This window comes from Halyomorpha halys, unplaced genomic scaffold, assembly GCF_000696795.3.
Source record: "Halyomorpha halys isolate HHAL.00 unplaced genomic scaffold, Hhal_1.1 Scaffold209.1, whole genome shotgun sequence".
NCBI classification, from domain to species: Eukaryota; Metazoa; Arthropoda; class Insecta; order Hemiptera; family Pentatomidae; genus Halyomorpha; species Halyomorpha halys.
Genome location: NW_027115831.1, coordinates 715,668 through 736,241, shown reverse-complemented (window position 1 = coordinate 736,241; position 20,574 = coordinate 715,668). Strand labels below are relative to the sequence as shown.

The window sequence follows — 20,574 nt, the reverse complement described above, 5'->3', positions numbered from 1 at the left end:
ATATGCAAATCTAACATACTCTCTTACTTAGGCGATATTCAATTAAAATTAAGAAACAGAAATGAACAAGTATGTAATAGATAAATATAAAAAATAACAGATATAAAAAAGTAAGAAGAATAAAATATATTGTTATAACACTTTAACAAATATATAAGTTTTAATATTTTCGTCAGCCATTTTGATAATTATTTTTTAAAAATAATAACATAATTTGTTTTACTATTACATGCCTAAAAAAGGTTCATTCAGATTATAATTATCTGTAGATGGCATATCCTAAATTTTGATTTCCGTTACTTCCCAATTATCTTGACATCTATTTAGATGACTAAATACTCTCTCCCCCTGCAAGGATCTACCAGGAAGCGGCCATCAAGGGACCGCCGCCCGATAAAAATACGATTAGAAGAGACCCGGAGGATCGTCCTTGGTCGGTGAAAGACTGGCTCACGCCTCGTCTCATTAATCTTCTTTCATCTGGAGCCGCCATCTACAGCACTAGTCTACAGATATCTACTAAACAGATATAGATAACTTTGTGGGCCACGCCACGTCCTGCAGATTTCTAATCTTAAATGGTTCTGCCGGCCATCCCATTATAACCGAGCCATGTCAGGGGAAATCGATACGACCGAGGTACCTAAAGGAAATTCTGCCAGGTGTATCCGATGTCCAGGGGTATCTGGGACTATCTAAGTAGTTATTAGTGCTTGGAAATTGAATTTTAAGTCAAAGCTCATGTTACGGAAGTTCTCTGCGCATTGCAATTTCATTAATATTTTACCATTCTATTTCTTTACCCTCTTGTTTTCTTATGTGAAAATTACATTATGAGAAAATTATTATTTCTATTAGTTATATAATTGATTTATCAATAATATAACTGCCCATATTTGAATATCAGTGATTTATCGTTTCACAATATAATATATAGGAAAAGTCGTTAAAAAAAGATATGTAAATTTAAAAAAGAGTTCTTTGTATCAGTAAGCGAATGTAGTTTATAAAAATTTTTACTAGACCATGTCTACACTAATCTCTAACTTTCCTCACAATTTTTACCAAATCAGAGCCGTTTTCGAAATATAAGAGTATCAAGAAAAATACAATTGCCCATGCTTAAGCGAAAGTAGTAGATGGAATCTATGAAAATTTACTAAAAATCGGATTTACAATGGAATCGATTATGCCTGGACACAAATTTGACTATAGACAACTGACAGAGAGATACGGCACCAAATTTCTTCCTTGAAATTAAAACCTCAAACCCAAGTGATTATAATAAATATATTTTAATAAAAATTAGAAACAGTGGGAAAGCCTTACTTTCCCTTATGTACATGGTAGACATTTTTAAAATATAAATATTCATAGGACAGTATCAAAACAATTGATGTTTATTTTCAAACAAAAAATGAACAAATACAGTTGTAAAATAATAATAAAATTACCCATAAAAAATGTTTTATATTAGTTGAAAATAAATATGTTAAATTACAGTTAAAATTTTCATTTTTCCATAATCTAAGTTATCACAAATAAAAATAAAAGAGAATTGTATCGTTAGGTGCATTATTAAATTATTTTCTTTTTATATGGATTGTAAATATAACGAAACAATTCAATTATAAATTATTAATTATTGATTTACCTTTTAATTTACCTTTTTTATATATTTATTTAATACCAGATTGGTCTGGTGGGCCTTACATGGTTAATTAAGAGGTACATTTTTTTTTAAACAATTGATTATGGGGGTATAGTCTCATACAAAAGACCCCCCTAACTATATACAATGTTACAAATAAAACATAAAAATAAGATAAAATAAATAGATTAAAATAATAATTCTTAATAGAAGATAAAAGTAAAGGAAATAACAAAAACAATTACATTTATGGATTTAACAAAGTAAATAATTGATTTCTAATGGGGGGGGGGGGGAAGAAATTGAATTTAAGAAATAGATGAAGAGAAAAAAAAGAAATTAAGATCAAATAAAATTTTAGAGTGACTATAACAGAACTGATAAATATATAATTTATAACAGGACGTCCTGCAGCAGTCTGGGCTTCAGTCTTAGGGTTTTGGTTGGGTTTCCCAAGTTGTAGGTCACTGTTCCTTTAACTGTCGGTAACTGGGAGTGGAACTTCATGGACCTTTTTTTGATGTAATCCTCTATTGTCTCTCTTTGCTATAACTGATGCAATTGGCTGTTAGTTTATCTAAATTGTGGATAAATAACTCATCAATTGTAAAGTATTTCTAAATAACATTGTAAATACCTATTATAGGAATAAATTAAAGATAAATTCCTCAAAATTGTAGATATTAGAAATACAAATTAAAATACTAAGTGAAGAATATGATTTTGCATATGATAAAAATTAGTTAAAATTTTACACCATTGCTGATGAGATTATTTATTAGTCAATTTTACATTTTTTCACATCGTAAAATAACTGATCTCATGAATAATTATATTTCATTAAGACATTCGTCATGTAATGTTAATGGAATAATTATATTTATTCAAAAATGTAAATAATTATAATTTATAAAATGTTTGATTTGAATAAAGTAATTTATTCAAATTAAAAAAAAAAAATCAAAACGTTTATTCTTTCCTTAAACCAGGGATGTTCCTTTTGTACAATGTATAATGTCACAAAAGTAATATGAATAATGAATTTTTATTGCCACTGCATTGAAGAAGAGTTATTTAAATTTAATTTATTTTAATACATTCTGCATTTAATATCGCTTAATAGAAAGGCTTTATATTACCTTGCCGTACTGAAATTTAATTCATAACTGTTATTACATTTATACTATTATAATTAAATAATTAAAATATGTAAAGGAGTAAATTAAATGACATATAATGGTAGCTAAATTTGTCGTGTCAATTAATTGAACGGTATCAGGAGCGTTAAATTAAATAACAACTAACGGTTTTAGATGTAGTTTTTCTTTCAATTCTCTTTTCGTATGTATGTTTTTTTTTTTAACTTCCTTAATAAATTTAATAATGTAAAGGAGATCGATTAATAAATTTATTTTGTTTACATACATTCATTTATACGGTTTAAGGAAATAGAAAATTGGTTTTGGAAATTTAAAACATCTTTTATGAGGTGATATTCTCCTTGATACCGCAACCCTACACATTAGAAAACAAATATAGGAAAATGTCGGAAACCATCTTTGCGTAACATTCAAAGGATGCCTGCTTTTAAAATGTTACGATGGCTTCGCTGTTGTTTTCTCTTCCTTGCGTGTAATAACCTTAATTTGCCGTTTCATTTACTGGCCTAGGTAGTTAGTTTAGCTTAATGTCCGCGCTGAGAGCCTTCATGAAAGAACTAGATTTATCTGACAATCTATAAAGCTTAGTAATGTTGAGTAGCTATATCTCTTGAAGTATAACCTGTCATTAAAGATAATCATTAAATCGATTTATATCGATATTATTAAGACTAATGATGTGTTTTCATCGCGAGTACAGCTATTCATTGTATTTAAAAGCAATATTATATATTATTTTCTTGTTTATTACATTGCCGTTACTCTTTCTTTTAAATTTAAAGTGCATGTGCTAAAGTATCGAACGTTTCCACATTTCTGTCCTCATATGGACATGAGCAGTGTTGAACCCGAGGTTTTCTCCGTGCTATCTTTACACCAAGGGGCCACTGGTCCTGGGATCGATAATTTTTTTTTTTAATAATTTATTTATTGATATTTACAACTGTATACACATATATACAACAAGTAAATTTGCTGTAGGTGACATAGTAACGTGATAAAAACATGTGGAGAATCTACCCACTGATAGAACTCCAATAACATTTCTAGAGAAGAAGATCTGGAGGCCATCTTCTTTTCAGACGCCTAGGAGGATTATTAGGTAATGAAGGAGGAGCCAGGTTACAAGTGGATTTGGGTGGTTGAGAAGTTTATTATGGAAGGAACGGTATCTGGTTCTGGCCAAATCGACAACATATGGAATATTGAGGTCCTGATGGATGACTTGATTTGTGACAAAGTAAGGAGCATTAAGGATTTTACGAAGGATTTTGGACTGTAAGGATTGGATTCTGGAGGAATTTGATGGTTTAGTGGAGCCCCAAAGCTCAACTCCGTATGTCCAGATAGGCCTTATAATAGTCATGTAGATCAGTCTTTTGTAATGGATTGGCAATTTAGGCCGTTTGTCTAGTAAATGTTGCAATAGTCGGAATCTACGAGCAGTTTCTTGTCGTTTTAGTCTTTTATGAGGATTCCATATCAGTCGTTTCGATAAATTTAAGTTCATAAAAAATGAACTGAGAAGGACGGTAACATTTAAAAAAGTTGCACTTAAAAAAATAGTCTTAGAGTCACTTTTCTGATAGAAAAAAAAAAAGTATCTCTGATAAATGTTAGAATACTTTTTTTTTTTACTATTTTCAGTTTTTATGACTAATTTTTAATGTCAGTTGATTTGTCTTGAACTAACATACCTATTATAATATTTTAAAATTAAATCATTTAATGGATCAATTTAATAAAAATGATTTTTTTTTTGTTGTGTTAAATTAGTGGTTCATAATTTTATTTTTAATTTATTCATTTTTTTTCACAATTTTTTCTAACTTCCGTTGAAAAATTAATTTATTAAGAAAGTATTAAATGTATATTATAATCGATATATCTAAATAATCACATATCATATAATTTTAATCATGCTAAATTAGAATTTTACTAATTTTCTTTAATTTTTTATTTTCAGCTGCAATTTTTTTTTAAATCACCGTTAAAACTTTATTCACTAATTTAACAACGCTTTGGACATTATCAAATTCCCCTCAATTCTCAAATTCAATCACTAAAATCATAAATAATTTGTCAGCAATATATGCGTTTTTTTTCTGTATTATTTGGTATTATACCGTTATGTACATTCCGACGCTAGACATAAAGAAGAAGAATCAAAGCATATTAAAAACAAAATAATGAACAACGCCAAAAAAAAAAAAAAGTAAAGAGATGATTGTTAAATTAAAACATTATTAAATCATTTACATCATCGTACATCACTTTTTTTTTTTTTTTTCAATTGATCATTATGATTCTTTATTCGGAAAAACGTATGAGCATTTAGGAATAAATAGCCAAAATGTAATTGGAAGATTATCATAAATAAATTCTAAAGGCTCATGACTGAACTGTACTAAATAAAGTTGGTTTCAAATGCCTAGACCAATGGAATTGGTTGTGTTCGTGTGATCAAGTAGGTCTCATTCATGAAAAGACCACCTTCAAGAGAAAAGGGCAAGATGTTAACATGAGAAGCACAGAAAAAGAGGAGAAGGTTGAGGTAAAAAAAAGAAGAAAAATAGGGAAGAATAATATGAAAAATGAGGTAAGGATGACAATGGTGTAATAGAAAAGGAGAGGGCCGTGAGAGGGCTAGTTAGCGGCGAGATCAAAGCGATCCCCTCTCCCCAATCCCTCTCTCTCTAATAGCCAATATCTGACCCATTACATTGCCTCTATGTCTGTCCGCTAATAATACTTCTCTCCCATCGTATTTTATTATATCTATAATAATCAACTGCGAAATTCAACAAAACTTCTCATCTCCAAAAGATTAAGGTGGCTATGGCAAATAAAACGTGGTGGAGGAAACAAAAAAAAAATGGTAGGAAAATCCGGATTAAACACACTGATTAAATTTTTTTTTAAATATTTATTTACAACTGTACATTATAATACTTTTAGTAAATCTGATCTAAGTTAAATTGGAGTGTTACAGGTGTGTAGAGAAACTACCACTCTAATGACATTTTACATTAGCTGGTCTCGTGGCCATCTTCTTTTCAGGCGCCTCGGATGATTGTCAGGAATGGAAGAGGATGCAAGATTAGAAACTAGGGGGTTTGAGTGGTTAGAGAGTTTATAATGGAAGGAGTGATATCTGGTTCGGGCTAGATAGGTTAAATAGGGAACATTAAGGTCTTTATGTATGATTTTATTTGTGACAAAGTAAGGACCATTGAGACTTTGACGAAGGATTTTGGATTGTAAGGATTGAATACGAGATGAATTCGAAGGTTTAGTGGAGTATCAAAATACAACTCCATATGTCCAGATGATTAAAACTCAACTTAATAGTTTGTGTTAGGAAATATTTTTTTATTTTGGAGTAGAATTATTATAGTAGTAATGTTTTATATTTCAGCATAAATAACGTATTAAGAATATGTTTTCATGACTTTTGTCGGTGCCAAAATAACATGTTGGTGAAATGTAAATATTACAGTTTACACTATTAGGGCGTTGTGAAGGCTATACAATTTTTAATCTAGATAAGTACAATATGGATTGATCTCATGTTAAAAAAATTAAAATGAAAAATAATAATAATAAAAATAACCCAAAAGACTATGGAGTGAATAATATAGCTGCAAATTTACAATTAGTGAATTTAATAACGAGAATAAAACCAAATGATGCAGAATATGATAAAAATAAGGATCCAATAATATCTATTACTAAGCACACGCATACATTGTTAATTATAATCGTAATATAATAAATTAATAATAATATTGTTTTATTTTTGGGGGTTGATTTCTAAAAATTTGCCAAGTGCTCTGAAAAAAATTTTAATCAGTAAAGATAAGTTAGATGAACATGGGTGATAATGAAATGTATTTTCTCTTTTATTTTCCTTATGCACTACTTATGTACCTATAATGTGGTAATGTTGTATTTACAATCAAGTAAGTTATTAAAGCGACTCAAGCTGTTATGCTCACCACAACATAAATAATGATAAAGTGGTTACTTATGCAGAAATGCTCTACTTATTCGTGTCATGTTTGTGTAAATGGATGTATGTGTAAAACAAGCTATATATTATATTACCAATTAACCCTTGCTTAATTTGTCAATTAAAACTTACCAAAACGGAGATAAAAATATTTTAAACAGAAAAGTTTTAAATTTATTGTATTTCACAAAATTTGAATAAACTTACATACACCATAACAATAGCCCTGCTTTTAGTGTAGATACTGCCATATTTAGCTCTTTTACATAAACAAAAGGTCACTAACAACAAGTCGCTGTTATTGAGTATGTTTGTCTAGCCTTCAAGAGGTTTAAAAGGAAAAATATATTTTGTCTAATTAACTCCAAGAATGTTAAACAGATCTGTTTTGGGTACGTGCGAATGTTATGAATAAGATGTTCTACATATCATCTTGCGCATTTCTGCTCAAAACATTGTTTTAAAACATTTTTAATTTAATTTATATATTATATATATTTTTTAAATAGAAAATCATCTTTACCATAGAAATAGATCAATTTTTGTCAATCAATGTTTTCCCGTCTAACGGTGAAGTCAACTGAAGAGTATTCTGTATAAGGGTGTTTCAAAACGTTATCTCATTTGTAGATATGTAATAACTTTTTTGAGATTATTTTTTTGTACCCTCCTCTGAAAAAATTTTTAGCAGGCACAAACATAAATATAAAAATTATACACAATTGCTTAATCCTTTTATATTTATATTTCTACCTGCTAAAAATGTTTCCTGAGGAGGCTAAGAAAAGAAAAAAATGACTTTTTGAGAAAATTTCACACCATATTTTCAAGTTTGATTGCTTAGTTTATTCAGTGAGTGTAAATAAATAAATGATTTGGGTATTAAATATGGAATAATTATTGTATTTAAATAAATTAAGTCAGTCCGTCGGTAGCTTCCTAAGCAACCTTTGCATATTCTACACCATATTTTGGATCTAATTACTCAATTTTCAATGCTGTTTTAGCTCAACATAACGATTTTTATGTATACAAAAAATATTGGTGAGTTGTCAAGACATATTAGTCACGCTGCTGGTTGATTTTATAATAAACATCTGCTTTGCAAATTTGCATGTATTTACGTTAAGGTAAATTAAATTATGTTGATATAGTGTAGTGAGTGACTCATAAATAATTAGTTCCATTATCTTATGATGATTCGTTGCTGCGAATTATGAATAAAAGTGTTGAGATAAGACCTGTTCCATTGTTTTTATTAACAATCATGAACATGGCTCTGATATAAATTAAACATAAATATTCCCATTACCATATACATCTCAACACAAACCACATTCAAACTCCAGTTGTTTCTTCTCCCACTCTTTCAAAAGTAAAAGATTCAATAATAAAATACCAATTTAGGAAAAAATAAACACCTTATAGTAAAAAAAAATTACTTAAAAAGAAAGACTATGAAAATAACTCTCTCCGTTCTAAGTGGCAGAATTTTATTTCTTATCTACTAAATCATTGCATGGTTCTTAAAGAAGTTTTCTTTAACAACAAAATAACAAATGAAAATTGGTATAGATGTTTAGGTGTCTTTCACCACATGCTGGAGTTTCCATACCCCTGTACTTGCATTTTTTTTTGTTTTGCTTGTGTACAACACAAAACAAACTGTAAATTCTATCTTTATTAAATTATTTTTGGTAATTTCATACCAAAATATGATTTTCAGCTAATTTTTATTTTATTAAGTAAAAAGGAAAAAAAAAAAAAATCTGTACTGCTATAACCCATGAAGAGTGGGAGTGCTTTGTAAGGAAGTAGTGTTTCTAGACCAAGGGTTGTGCAAGGAGGTGATTTAGTCAGAATCAGGCTCGACCGTCAGACCTACCCAATTAAGGCCCACTTTACTCCCCGGCTACAGTTAAAAATAAAATAATTATATATCACAGGCTGATTCAAATCCGAATCCTTGGAATTAGTAATACAGTGCCTTACTAATTAGCTACCTACTCTCAAAATTGAATTAATATGGCAAAATATTTTAGACACAGAGGATTAATCCCATATTTATCAGTTGGAACCTCTTGGCTTCTAACTCACCTATATACAATCAATTATCAGTGTCAATAATTTACTATATGTATGATTTGTACCCATACAGGTCAATATTAATGAAATATTGATAAAAATTTTATATTGTAAATTAAATTGTGGAAATCTATTTTTTACACCATTGCTTTGTTATTTACAAAAAACTGGAATTGTACGGATACCAGGTGAAGAGGAGACCTTACTTGTGACTGGCGATGACGTAATCAAAACAGCGGGCAGGGATTGGCCAAGAGGAGGTGGTGGGCGTGGTTTCGACTTCTCCCCTAGTGTTTACTTCTTTTTTTTTTCTTCATTGTTTACAGATGGCTCTTGTCTCACTGCCATTTATTTGTTGTCCTCTGTTTGAAAAACTGCCATTGTTTTCTCCTTTTTTCTGGTTTCAATTCAGCAGAATCAAAATATTTCTAAAGAATATAATTGCTATATCATTAATAATCTCATTAATAGCAGATGAAATATAGTAGTTCAATTATCATAATATTAATTCCTTAGCCAAACTCTTTCGCACGTTAAAAAATGTTCGAAAATTAAATATACAATTTTGTGTCGGAACTGTAATGTACGAATTTCATTTCTATACCGTAATTGAAAAATATATTACAAATTTCAAATAGATTATAACATAATTTAATATTGTGTACTTATGGATTTGAACCCATTTGTATACTTTCTTCATTGTTCGCCAATGCAGCGAAGGATGATGGAGTTAAAAAATGTGAAAAATTAATCGTTTAATTAAGTTTATGAGAAAAAGGTCGATTGAATTGTTGTCAAAATTAGTTTATCATACTTTTTTAATAAGTTCAATATTGATGGATATTATTATTGTAATTTTAAATGGTTTTAGAAATTCATAAATCTTTCTAGAGCTATCATTCACAGATGAATATGGCTGGGGAAAAATAAGAATCTGCTCTCTTCAAACATTTATTTGTCCTGTTCAATTGTTAAACTATAAGAGTCGTGTGTTGTTTTTATTTGCTGCAAATTTAAAAAACTTATTTATTTTGTTATACTTACGGATTTACTTAATATTAATGTGATAATAAGGAGCGGGATAGCATACTTCCTTAATAAGTAATGCATCCTGATTCCCTATTCTTAAATTTTTTTTTGTATATTTTAATGTAACAATTTTTAAAATGGGAGTCAATGTTAAAAAATTTTACAATGGTTTTACACATTGCTAGTAGAAATTGGGTTTACTTTTATCATTTCAGGCATACTTAATTAATCATATACTTCTTCGGGCACCTTCAATAAAATTAAAAAAAACCGAAATTGCGGCCTGCGGATGGAATGAAGGCAACCGACCACCGAAGCTATTCTGTTTTTTTACTGAATCCTTTTTTTTACATGCTATTAAATAGTAATGAACTATTTAAATTAATTTATTTATAAGCGTATTAAATAATAGCTGTATATATATATGAGCGTACTAACCTATGATTATTAATAAGAAACTAACGGTAATCAGCCCGCATCCTTGCCCGTTATTGCCACGGACGATATCAGTTGGCAGTGAATCTTCATTTGACTTCATTCAAGGAGCTCCGCCACTGTGAGAAGCCTTTGAAGGTGTAAAGGATGAGGAAAAAAAATGAAAAAGAGAAGAAAAAAAAGAAGGATAATAAGAAAAAAATCCTTTTGAAGTAGACCCCGCGTGCCCTATGAGACGATGAAAGCCGTACTTAGCCGAAGAAAAACGAACGGCGTCTCTAAATGGGCATTAGACTCCTAACGAGTCCTTTGTCGGCCTACCGCTGAGGTTTTTTCCCGCCCTCGCGATTGTCTCTCAGGATCACAAAGGATGTACCCCACCGCGTTCCAGCACAATTACATCTGAAGGGTCCTATACAGGTGTCGAGGGTACTCATGGATTAAGGCTCTGGATTAATTCCTAGTTAGTAACATATCTGAATTTCTATATTTATTGGAAAACTATTACAACCTTACAAAAAAAATTCATAATATTGAATGTATATTTTCATAAATATGTATATCGTCGCTTATGCTGTTAAACGATGTTACTTTACTTTAATTTAATTTATATATTTGTAATTATGGTTTGAAATAGTTCTATGATTTCTATTACCGCTGTCTGTAAATATAAGACCGAATTTAATATTACTAAACTTAATATTAAAACTTGAACTTGTATGTCTGAAAAAGTCTGTATGGTCTTTTAAAAAACTAAAATAATTTTAACATCTGGAAAGAATTGTTTAGTTCAAAAACATAATACAGAAATGATAGTTGAGATAGAAGGTATCTAGGAGAACCTCTTAATTTTTAAAATATTATAAAAATTATTGATCTTTTCAGACTAATGTTGTATTTTATGTGGATATTTGTTGTCACTCACCATCATTTAAATTTTAAAAGACATTGTACTCTATTGTACACAGCAATTAAATGTTAAAAAATCATTTATTTATTTTCAGTATTTCAGTATATTTATTTTAAAATATATTTGAACATTCTGTCATTCCTGAGACACTGGATATTGGGATTTTTGTGAAACAAAATAACCGTTTTCTAAAGTCTGGAAAAAGTTATATTTATTTTTTCGGAGCTGGGGATAGGTTAACCATTCTATTGTGGTTTTTGGTATAACTTATTAACGACCTGCCAAATTTCATAATATCTCTATAATTATTCAAGGAAAACATTTTTAACAATATAAGGAATGCTCAAGATGAGCTTTACAAACAAAATCACTTTCTTGCTTGCTTTGGATAGCATTAAAATTTTAAAAAAATAAAAAGTTAATTTTTAAAAAAATATATACATAATAGGAAAATACAAATGTCAGGAGTTAGAATGATAAAAAATGAATTGTGCTATGTTTCGTCTATGACTAAGGCTTTAAGTGTCAAATAAATGTGTACTCAACTTTTTTTAATTTTAAAATATATTCTTCCTTGATACACAATAATTAAACATTTAAAAAAAACATATATTTATTTGTATCTACCAGCCTATTTATTTATAAGTTTATTTCTTTAAGTCCAAATAATATATATTTAATATTTTTAGTTTTTTGGGGGATTCAGATAGGTTGATAATTGATTTCCCACCTCCACACCGCTTTTAGGTACGAATGTACATAAAACCCTCTTCGAAATCCATATTTTGATTAGTTTTCAAGATAAGTATTTGAAAAATAGCAAATTAAGCGCTTTTAGAGGCTTCCGATAGCACCGAATACAATTTTTAAAAATTAATGCAGCTAACACTAGATGGTAACTGATTTAATAATAAGTTTTATCTAAATCTGAGGGATGGAGGGTGTTAAATTAATTTTTAATAGGCGACATTGAATCACCCCCTATTATTTTAATTTATGGACGAAAAAGTTATTTTGGTTTAGTTTTGATTGTTCATATATAAATTTTTTTTTATTATCATCAGAACGATATGAATGGTATAAACAAATGGGTTTCAGGATGTTAAGTGTACGAATTCAATCCCAATGCATATCACTGGAACTCCATTCTCTCTAACATACGTCATGTACCCTTCCTTCCCTCGTTTAAAATCCTTATATTTAATTATCTTTTACTTAACCAATCTAATCCGATATTATAATAGTACAAATGTAACTTACCTTTTTGTTTTGTTTTTTCATGTATTTAGTCAGTTTTTTATTTATTTTTTTATCTCAGTATCTAAAATTATTTATGTAAAATTTTAATATAAGTTCTAATTATGTGTGGCCACACTGTTTTTGGCCAATATATGTTATAAAATTAAAATTAACTTGTAATTATTCTAAAGGGGCCTAGTCCCAGAACAATAAACTATTTTTCATTTCACAATATTAATCTCCGAGCACAACGTCTGCGGAATATAAGAACGAAGTATGAATGAAGTAAATGAACTTCAGCTCAGCCTAACCTACTTTAAAACTTGACATCATGGCATCCTTCTACTTCCATTTAGAATGTAAAGTGATACATTTTTAACCTTTATTTCAGTGCTTAGAAAAAAAAAGTTCTTCTTAAGGAAAAAAAAATTATTAAGTTCCTGCTAAGTCCTCCATACTCTCTAAGTGGAGGATGATCATGCCTATAGCTTCTGCCAGAAATCAATAGGCTTACATCTTCCAGGAATTTTTAGCCACTTTTAGTGCCACCCAATCTTGAAGATCAAACCATAAATTAGTGATTGGACAGGACTGCACCCCTCTAACGGAAACTGCACCGTTAATTCTTTGCAAGGTCGTGTCGTGGCCTCCGTAGCCTTGCCTCTATCAGGATCAGGAATTCTAGGGAATTCGTCTGGATCATTTAAAGAATTCTAATAAAACAGTAATCAATTATTAAATATGAAAGTAAGAATGGATAATATTTTTTAGTGTTCTGTAAGAACACGAAATAGTACAGCTAGGGCAAATGTTTTCCAAAAATTTCTTAGAAAATTTTAGTTTTCGGAAATTTAGGTGGAATTGCTATAATTTATATTACTATGAAATATTGAATAGCGTGTCCTGACGTTTTAAATGAACTTTTACAACTGGTATTTACAGGAAATAAATAATTAAAAAATTATCAAGCACTGAACCGGTTGATAAACTGTGATTTGTAGTGTGGCGGTATAGGATTTCCAATAGAACCCCTTAATTTCTTATCCTTATTGCTTATGTATTTATTAAATCTTACTTTAATGACTTTTGAACTTGATATCTCTTTTGGCTGAAAATTGAAATTCGGGCCTGAAAATAATTTGTCTAAAAAAAAATGCAATATACAGTTTATTGCTTAGAAAGTACCGTAAGATGGGTTTACATTATCTGCTTCTTTAATTACTTTCTACAGTAGCGCGGTTATTATTATGGCATTGCGCTACATGTTATACAGAAATACTTTTTTTATTTTTTGTATCTTTTCGTAAGAGCTATAAACCGCGTTCATTTATTAGACCTAAACAAAGTGGAAGATAATGTCTTTAATATTTCAGCCATTATGATCTCATTTCCATATGTTTGGAGTGTGGCTAGACCTCTCTTAGTTCTAGAAAGTATCATGTGGTGACTCACCAGATGTTTGAAGTATTTCTATACAGTAAAATATATTTTCGATAATTTTATCTTGTGAAACCTGGAATATACATGTTAAATACAGTCTACTAATTAAGGTGGTTGAGAGTATATTATTCGAACCTAAATAAACGTTCTAATCATCTCAAGTTTGAAAATTGTAAATAATAAATTGTTGGAAATATTGGAAACATCTCATTGCTGGAAAATATTGTTCAGCCAGCAATGAGGTGAGGTTGCATTGTGAATAAATATGTAGTCACGTTCAGTGCATCCTGCAATAGGTCATATAATGCTGCTGCTTGCAGTGTAACATTGACTTTGAGATGGTAAATGAACCCCGGACTTAGAGACACAGCTTTGAATCGCCCTGTGTGGCCTGCTGGGTTAAAGATAACGTATTTGTGATGATCCCTAAAGCGGCGAACCCAGAAGGTTCATAGCGTCATGAGCAGTAATGGGGACTCCATTACAGATAAGCGCGGTATCATACGCTTTGTCGGTGCCGCGTCGAAAGAGCCACCTTCCGGAATGGACACCTCCGCCATCAGAGAGACCCTGCCACCGCCCCATTATCAATTGCACCACCGTACCACCGTAGCAACTTACCATGATACCCATCGGCGAGGCACAATGGAATCGCCCATCTCCTGCTTTCCCAGACCCCGACAATGCGCAGATAAGGAAGCCTAACCTGTCATTACATGGAATTATCCTATCCCAGGTTGTTTCCATAGTTTGTACAACTGTTTCTTTTGTCTATTCGGTCATTACTGTCTGATCATTGTTTGGAAATTGAGATTGTGTTCCTTATCTCTATGACGACATAATTTGCAGGAGAGTGGATTATTACCTGCAGCTTACTGTTCTCTCTTTTTTCTATACAATAAAAAATAGAAATTGTTCTTCGATCTGACTTCTGCCAGACAAAATAGGTGGATAGATTTCCCATTTGATGCTGATTACAACCTCATTTCATTTTTCTGTGCAACTTCCGAATTCCGTCTTTATCCATTACATGCAACTAATGTCGTTGATGATTAGAGGACTTTATAATAACTTTCAAATTGTTATTCTCTCTCTGAAGAGGGACCAGTGATAAAATAAGGGCCTATGCTTGGTCTAATTTATTGCATGTAAGCATATTTGTGACGCCTTGCAGAAGAACACCCATCACGCGATCTTTCTGTTTCTTTACTTGAGTTCTCTCGACTGCCGGATCAAACTTACCATTATTAACTTCTATACTAGCCATGACCACCAGTAAGCTTAATCTTTCCTTATATTATTGTATTTTTTAAGATAATAGTAAATAATAAACGATTTGCACCTGTTCATCTAAAATAATCAATTTAAGGGCACATAGCTAAAGCGGTCAGAGTCGATTTTTTCTTGTTTTGACGAAAACTTTCTGCATGACTACTCATTCATTTGATAAATACCACGCTCCTTCATATCACAAAGAAACTTGTATGCAGTATGGATAGCAACATAACCTAGGTTATCCTATAATAATGAATATAATTGAAAGTTTATAATATCATTATAATCGTTTATCTCCTGTGTTCTTCAATTATTGTATCTACTTTAATGTTATAAATTGTGATAGTAATTATATTTATCTATATCTTTTAAATGTTATTGACTTTCTCCGTTGGCTTGCTCTTGTGTCTTTGCCCTACAACTCCTGCATTTAGAAATGGACCACAACCCTATAACGCATCCCTTTTCCATTAAGACATAGACCACTTTATTGGTCAGATAGAGAGCTAAGGGCTCCACAAGACCTATGCTAATGCCGGCCAAGGTGCCCTCCCCCCTTGGAGGCCCTTCCTTATTGGTGTAATAAAAGTTTTATTGCGCCGGCGCCAGGGGTCATTAGCGTGGTATAGTATTAGCTCTATCAGAGTTGTCCCTAATTGCTTCAGTAAGTACCCTGCGGTTGTCTTTAGCTTTCCCAATATCTCTCTTAAGTACTGTTTCATTTCCACTAAATGAAAAAAGCTTTGGTAATTACCTTTATTATTTAATTTGACTCACTTCTTTTTATTTTGGATGTTCTAATTGTTTTAGGACTATTAATGTTTTTCCTATGAAATTCCTATGGGTAACAAAGATTCATTGGATTATAATTGAAAACTAATTAATAATAAGCACAACATTTTTCTAATCATCTATATTAATATTTACTTAACTCGCTGGGTTTCTTTATTTTTTTATGTAACTTTTTACACGATTTCTATTTATGTTTAAATTGTTTATTTCATATTTTACAATGTTTTTAACTTGTTCTCATTAGGCCCCGATGAAGCCCTTCACAGTGAGACGAAACGTTTGTTACCAATAAATGGTTTTTTACTATTTTATTGCCCACCTCCTTGACTATCTTCCTATAAAGACTTTCATTTTAGTTTTGTTTAAATTGAACAGCTCCTATGGCGCATGAAACCTGTTTCCCCAAATTTTAGACCTGTAATATTCTAAATTCTAAAATATTTCCCTGTTACGAATTTTTCTGCATTTAAATATGTCTTTGGATTTAGTGCATACGTACGCATACTTAGAGAACTTTCCATTTTTTTAAATTATGAAATGAATCAAAAGATTATTTTTGATTTTTTTTTCTGAACAGAGGAAAATTATGGACTATTCACCAATCTTAAAATATAAATTATCTGGACCCTACTTACGTGAAACTTTTAAAATTTTTGTTTAGACTTACACGACTTTATTTTTTTAAAGGTTGATCCTAAGAAAAAATAAAGAACATTAACACTCAGAGAGGACTGTAGACCATTCCATGTAATGATTGATCTATATATTTCTGGAACAGATTAAAGATAGTCCCAGACTAGAGACCAGGGATAGCTGAGATTGTTACCTGATATGAAAGCAGTTAGGTAAAGTAGTCATTACTGTTGCAGGTCAGCCGGTAATCGTGTAGGGGGGAGGTCTATTATTAAAAAAAAAGGAAAGGATAGGAAATCTTTTTCTATAATATTTTCTAGAGTTAAGTAGCCTATCTTCAACTTTGATTATAATATACGAACGGTCCGGAATAGTAATCCGATATGGTGCTTGGGTTGGAAGCTGTCAGTACGACGGGATGATTGATTGATCGTAGGGTTCGCTGCACCGCTTTGCCGCCTTAATAAATATATTCATTTATCTAAGAATATATTCCTGAACATGTATTTTAAAAATATATGTACTAAAATTAAATTTGTGAAGAGTGTTTCTTTCGAAAAGTGAGAATAAATGAGCGGACATATCGATGCTTTGCGTAAATAGAGGTACACCTGACAAAAAAAAAATTATTTTGAAATGAACGTGTTGCAAAAATATCACCGTAGACAGGCATTTCTTTCTCTATCGACGTCCTTCTATAGACTGTCCCAAAGTTTGTAAGGTTATCAAAAAGTAGCCGCAGTCTACGGTACATTCTATGAAATACGTTAAATATAATTTGAAATATTTTTTATTTTTCAGGTCTGCTATTGATAATGAAAAACACTTTATCTCCATTTTTTCTCCACAGTTTTTTTCGCTATCCAGATTAATTGAGAACTTAACAGATTTAGGGAGAAATTCTTTCACCTCAAGAAGACTAAAACGTTTATAGAAAAAAAAAAATTAAATACTAGAAAATAGAATTGATTTGAAAAATTTTGAAATAGAGAAGTTAATCACCCCCCACTGACTATAAATTATAGAAACATTTGAAAAATTTTGAAATATAATGATTAATATCGCTGCAAAACGTTATTATTTTATCAATTTAGAAAGGTAGTTTATTTTATTACAGGTTGGAATCTCCTAATGTTCATTATAGTTAGTATTATGTATTTTGAATATATTTCTTTGGCTCATCTATTTTTATTGTAAATTTCTAACCATTAATATTTCCATTCTTATTTTAAATTTTGCGTTTTTATTAATCGAATTTCATTATTAAATTAAAAAATAATGAAGACAATAAATTCAAATATTGCAACATGTATTGTTATAGTAATGGCGCATTTAAAGTATTGTTCAATAAAAATTCCTCTTTTAGGCTTACCGAAGTAGTAAAATGTTTAAAACTTTTAATTTTTAAGTAAAAACCTAAAACACTCTTTAAAAAAATTAGTTTCTTCCAAACTAGTGGAACTGAGTAACTGGGGAGAACAACCAGAAGAGAATCGTCGACTAATTAACAAAATCCATTTCTGATTTCTAATAAAACTTGAGACAACTAATTACTTATTAGGTTATAGGACATTATAGCATTAATGTTGTCATCGATCTCAAGGTGTCTCGACCCTGAAGCTCCGCGAACAATAGACAATTCTCATCAAATCCGATAAACAATGTAATAAAATATAATAATAATGTACTTGGAAATTATTAAAGCCAAGATGGCCGTTGGAATTGATGCAGCATTACCGACAACGTTTAATTTAGCGCTTTAATCGCCGCGTCTCATCCCGAGGTCGAACAAAGGTGATACGGCCGTATATACGTATATTATTATTTATTCTATCACTTTCATTTATTTAAAGAATTTTTTGTTTATTAAAAAAAGTAATAATAGTATAGCTAACTATAATTAATTTTTAAAATATGGTATCATTCTAAATAATTGATGGAATAAATTGATGAAGGTGTTATGTTTCAAACTTTAGTTTTTTTTAAGAAAATGGCATATAATTTTTTTTTTTATATTTTGACTTAATCGGTTATCATACGATTGCACAATCTTTTGTTTTACCAAAAGTCTCAGACAAGCGCTCAAAACCTTCATATGTAAGAAAAATTATTTTTTTTTAAATCGTTTATTTAACACCTCCATTTAATGATGTCCCTCAATTCTGAAGCTTAAATGTGCATGTATAATAATTAGTTTGAATAAAACATTCATGTTTTCATTATAATAAATTTTAATTTTTCAAACTTTTGCATTTATGCTTGGATTATCTGTAAGATATGTAAAGTTGAATTAGTGAAGGGTTTTAATATTTACTTTGTAATTTCATACATTAGCTATCGGTGGTGTCAGTTATTATTTTACTGTTTATCAAGTTTTTTTCTTTTTAATATTGCTATAAATTATTATATTATATCTTACATGAATTTTTATTCATTTATGTATTATATATTTAATCTTCTTCCTTTGTTAAAAAGTGGTTGTCGACCTTTTAATTTTCTTATTTCTTTTATGATGTGGTGTGTTTCGCACTTTAGAAAAAATATTGATAATTGAATAAAACAAAAATGAATAAAAAATGTATAGTTTAAAGATAAAATATATTTTTACTATTTCCTTTGGTTTTTTTTATATCAGAATTTTATTCTTTTGTATTGAGCTCCCTTTGTAAATAATACTCTAACGTTATACGTCTATTTGTTCCAGATGGCCAAGGGAGCCACATGATGTACAACAACCGACAGCAACCAAAGAAGAAGCGCAAGTCGAGAACAGCCTTCACAAACCACCAGATCTTCGAGCTGGAGAAGAGGTTTCTTTACCAGAAGTATCTTTCGCCGGCGGACCGGGACGAGATCGCAGGGCAGCTGGGACTCAGCAACGCCCAGGTGATAACTTGGTTCCAGAACCGACGGGCCAAACTGAAGAGGGACATGGAGGAACTGAAGAAGGACGTGGAGACGGCCAAAGCCTTCGCCAACCAGCAGAAGTCTTTCCTCGAGAGTGTGCACAGCTTCAGCATGCTCAAGAAGAAGCCGCTTCCGTCCGAAGAGGAAGCTATGTCCATGGAGAAGTGAGAGCTTCTCTATATCTGTTCATAGTTGTACTTCTGTTGTAAAGAAAATCCCACCACGTTCAAAACAAGATGTCGGCTATAGCCTTTAATCCTGAGATGTAAGAAAGATTGTTTACATAAAGGTGTCGAATATCACCTATTCTTTCCACTGTGCTGTAGATAAGCTTTTTAAAAATTTATTTTTATTTATGAAATGATGTATTTAATCATTAGAAAGCAAAAAATTACAATATGTCTGATACCAATTAATTATATTTGTCCTTAAAACAGTTCATAACCTTCCAGAAATTCAATTTATGCTATCATACCTTCTATCAAATTATTTCCAACTAAAAATAGCATTGCAGAAATAAAAAAATCTTATTGAAAATATTATTTTATATTATATCAAATATTCATTAATTTCAAAGACAAACAATTTTAATTATTACCTAAATTAAAATGGCTGACTTTTATAATTTAAATTTAAGGTTTATACTTATAAATTTTAAGGAGGGAGTTTATAATTTGTAAAGTCGTTTTTATAAATCATTTATTTTAAACGAAATACATGGCTTACCACCATTTAAAAAATATTTTCTCAATAGTATAAAGATTATATAATCCATATTTGAAAATTATTTAATTATTATAAAAATTTTTAAAAAATATGGAAAAATAAAATTAAAAAAATATCTTACTAAGTATATTTTCTTTATATTGCATTTTTTCGTTTTCTACACAATTAAGTGCATAATTACTTTATTTTTAAAAAAAAGATAATGCGATTTTTTAAATTTTCAAATAAATTTAACATTGACTTTATTTGACAGTAACAAAATGCTTTTGTTAACCATCTC

At 30.2% G+C, this 20,574-nt stretch overlaps 1 protein-coding gene across 1 annotated transcript in view; it reads left to right on the top strand.

Moving 5' to 3' along the window:
• The window catches only part of LOC112210125 (transcription factor LBX1), a 146,826-nt gene extending 126,559 nt beyond the window's left edge, over positions 1 to 20,267 (top strand). Inside the window, exon 2 of the mRNA XM_024358555.2 lies at positions 19,366 to 20,267. Coding sequence (XP_024214323.2) covers positions 19,366 to 19,736 — 371 coding nt within the window. The 3' untranslated portion in view covers positions 19,737 to 20,267. The remainder of the gene's footprint in view (positions 1 to 19,365) is intronic.
• The last annotated feature ends 307 nt before the right edge of the window (positions 20,268 to 20,574 follow it).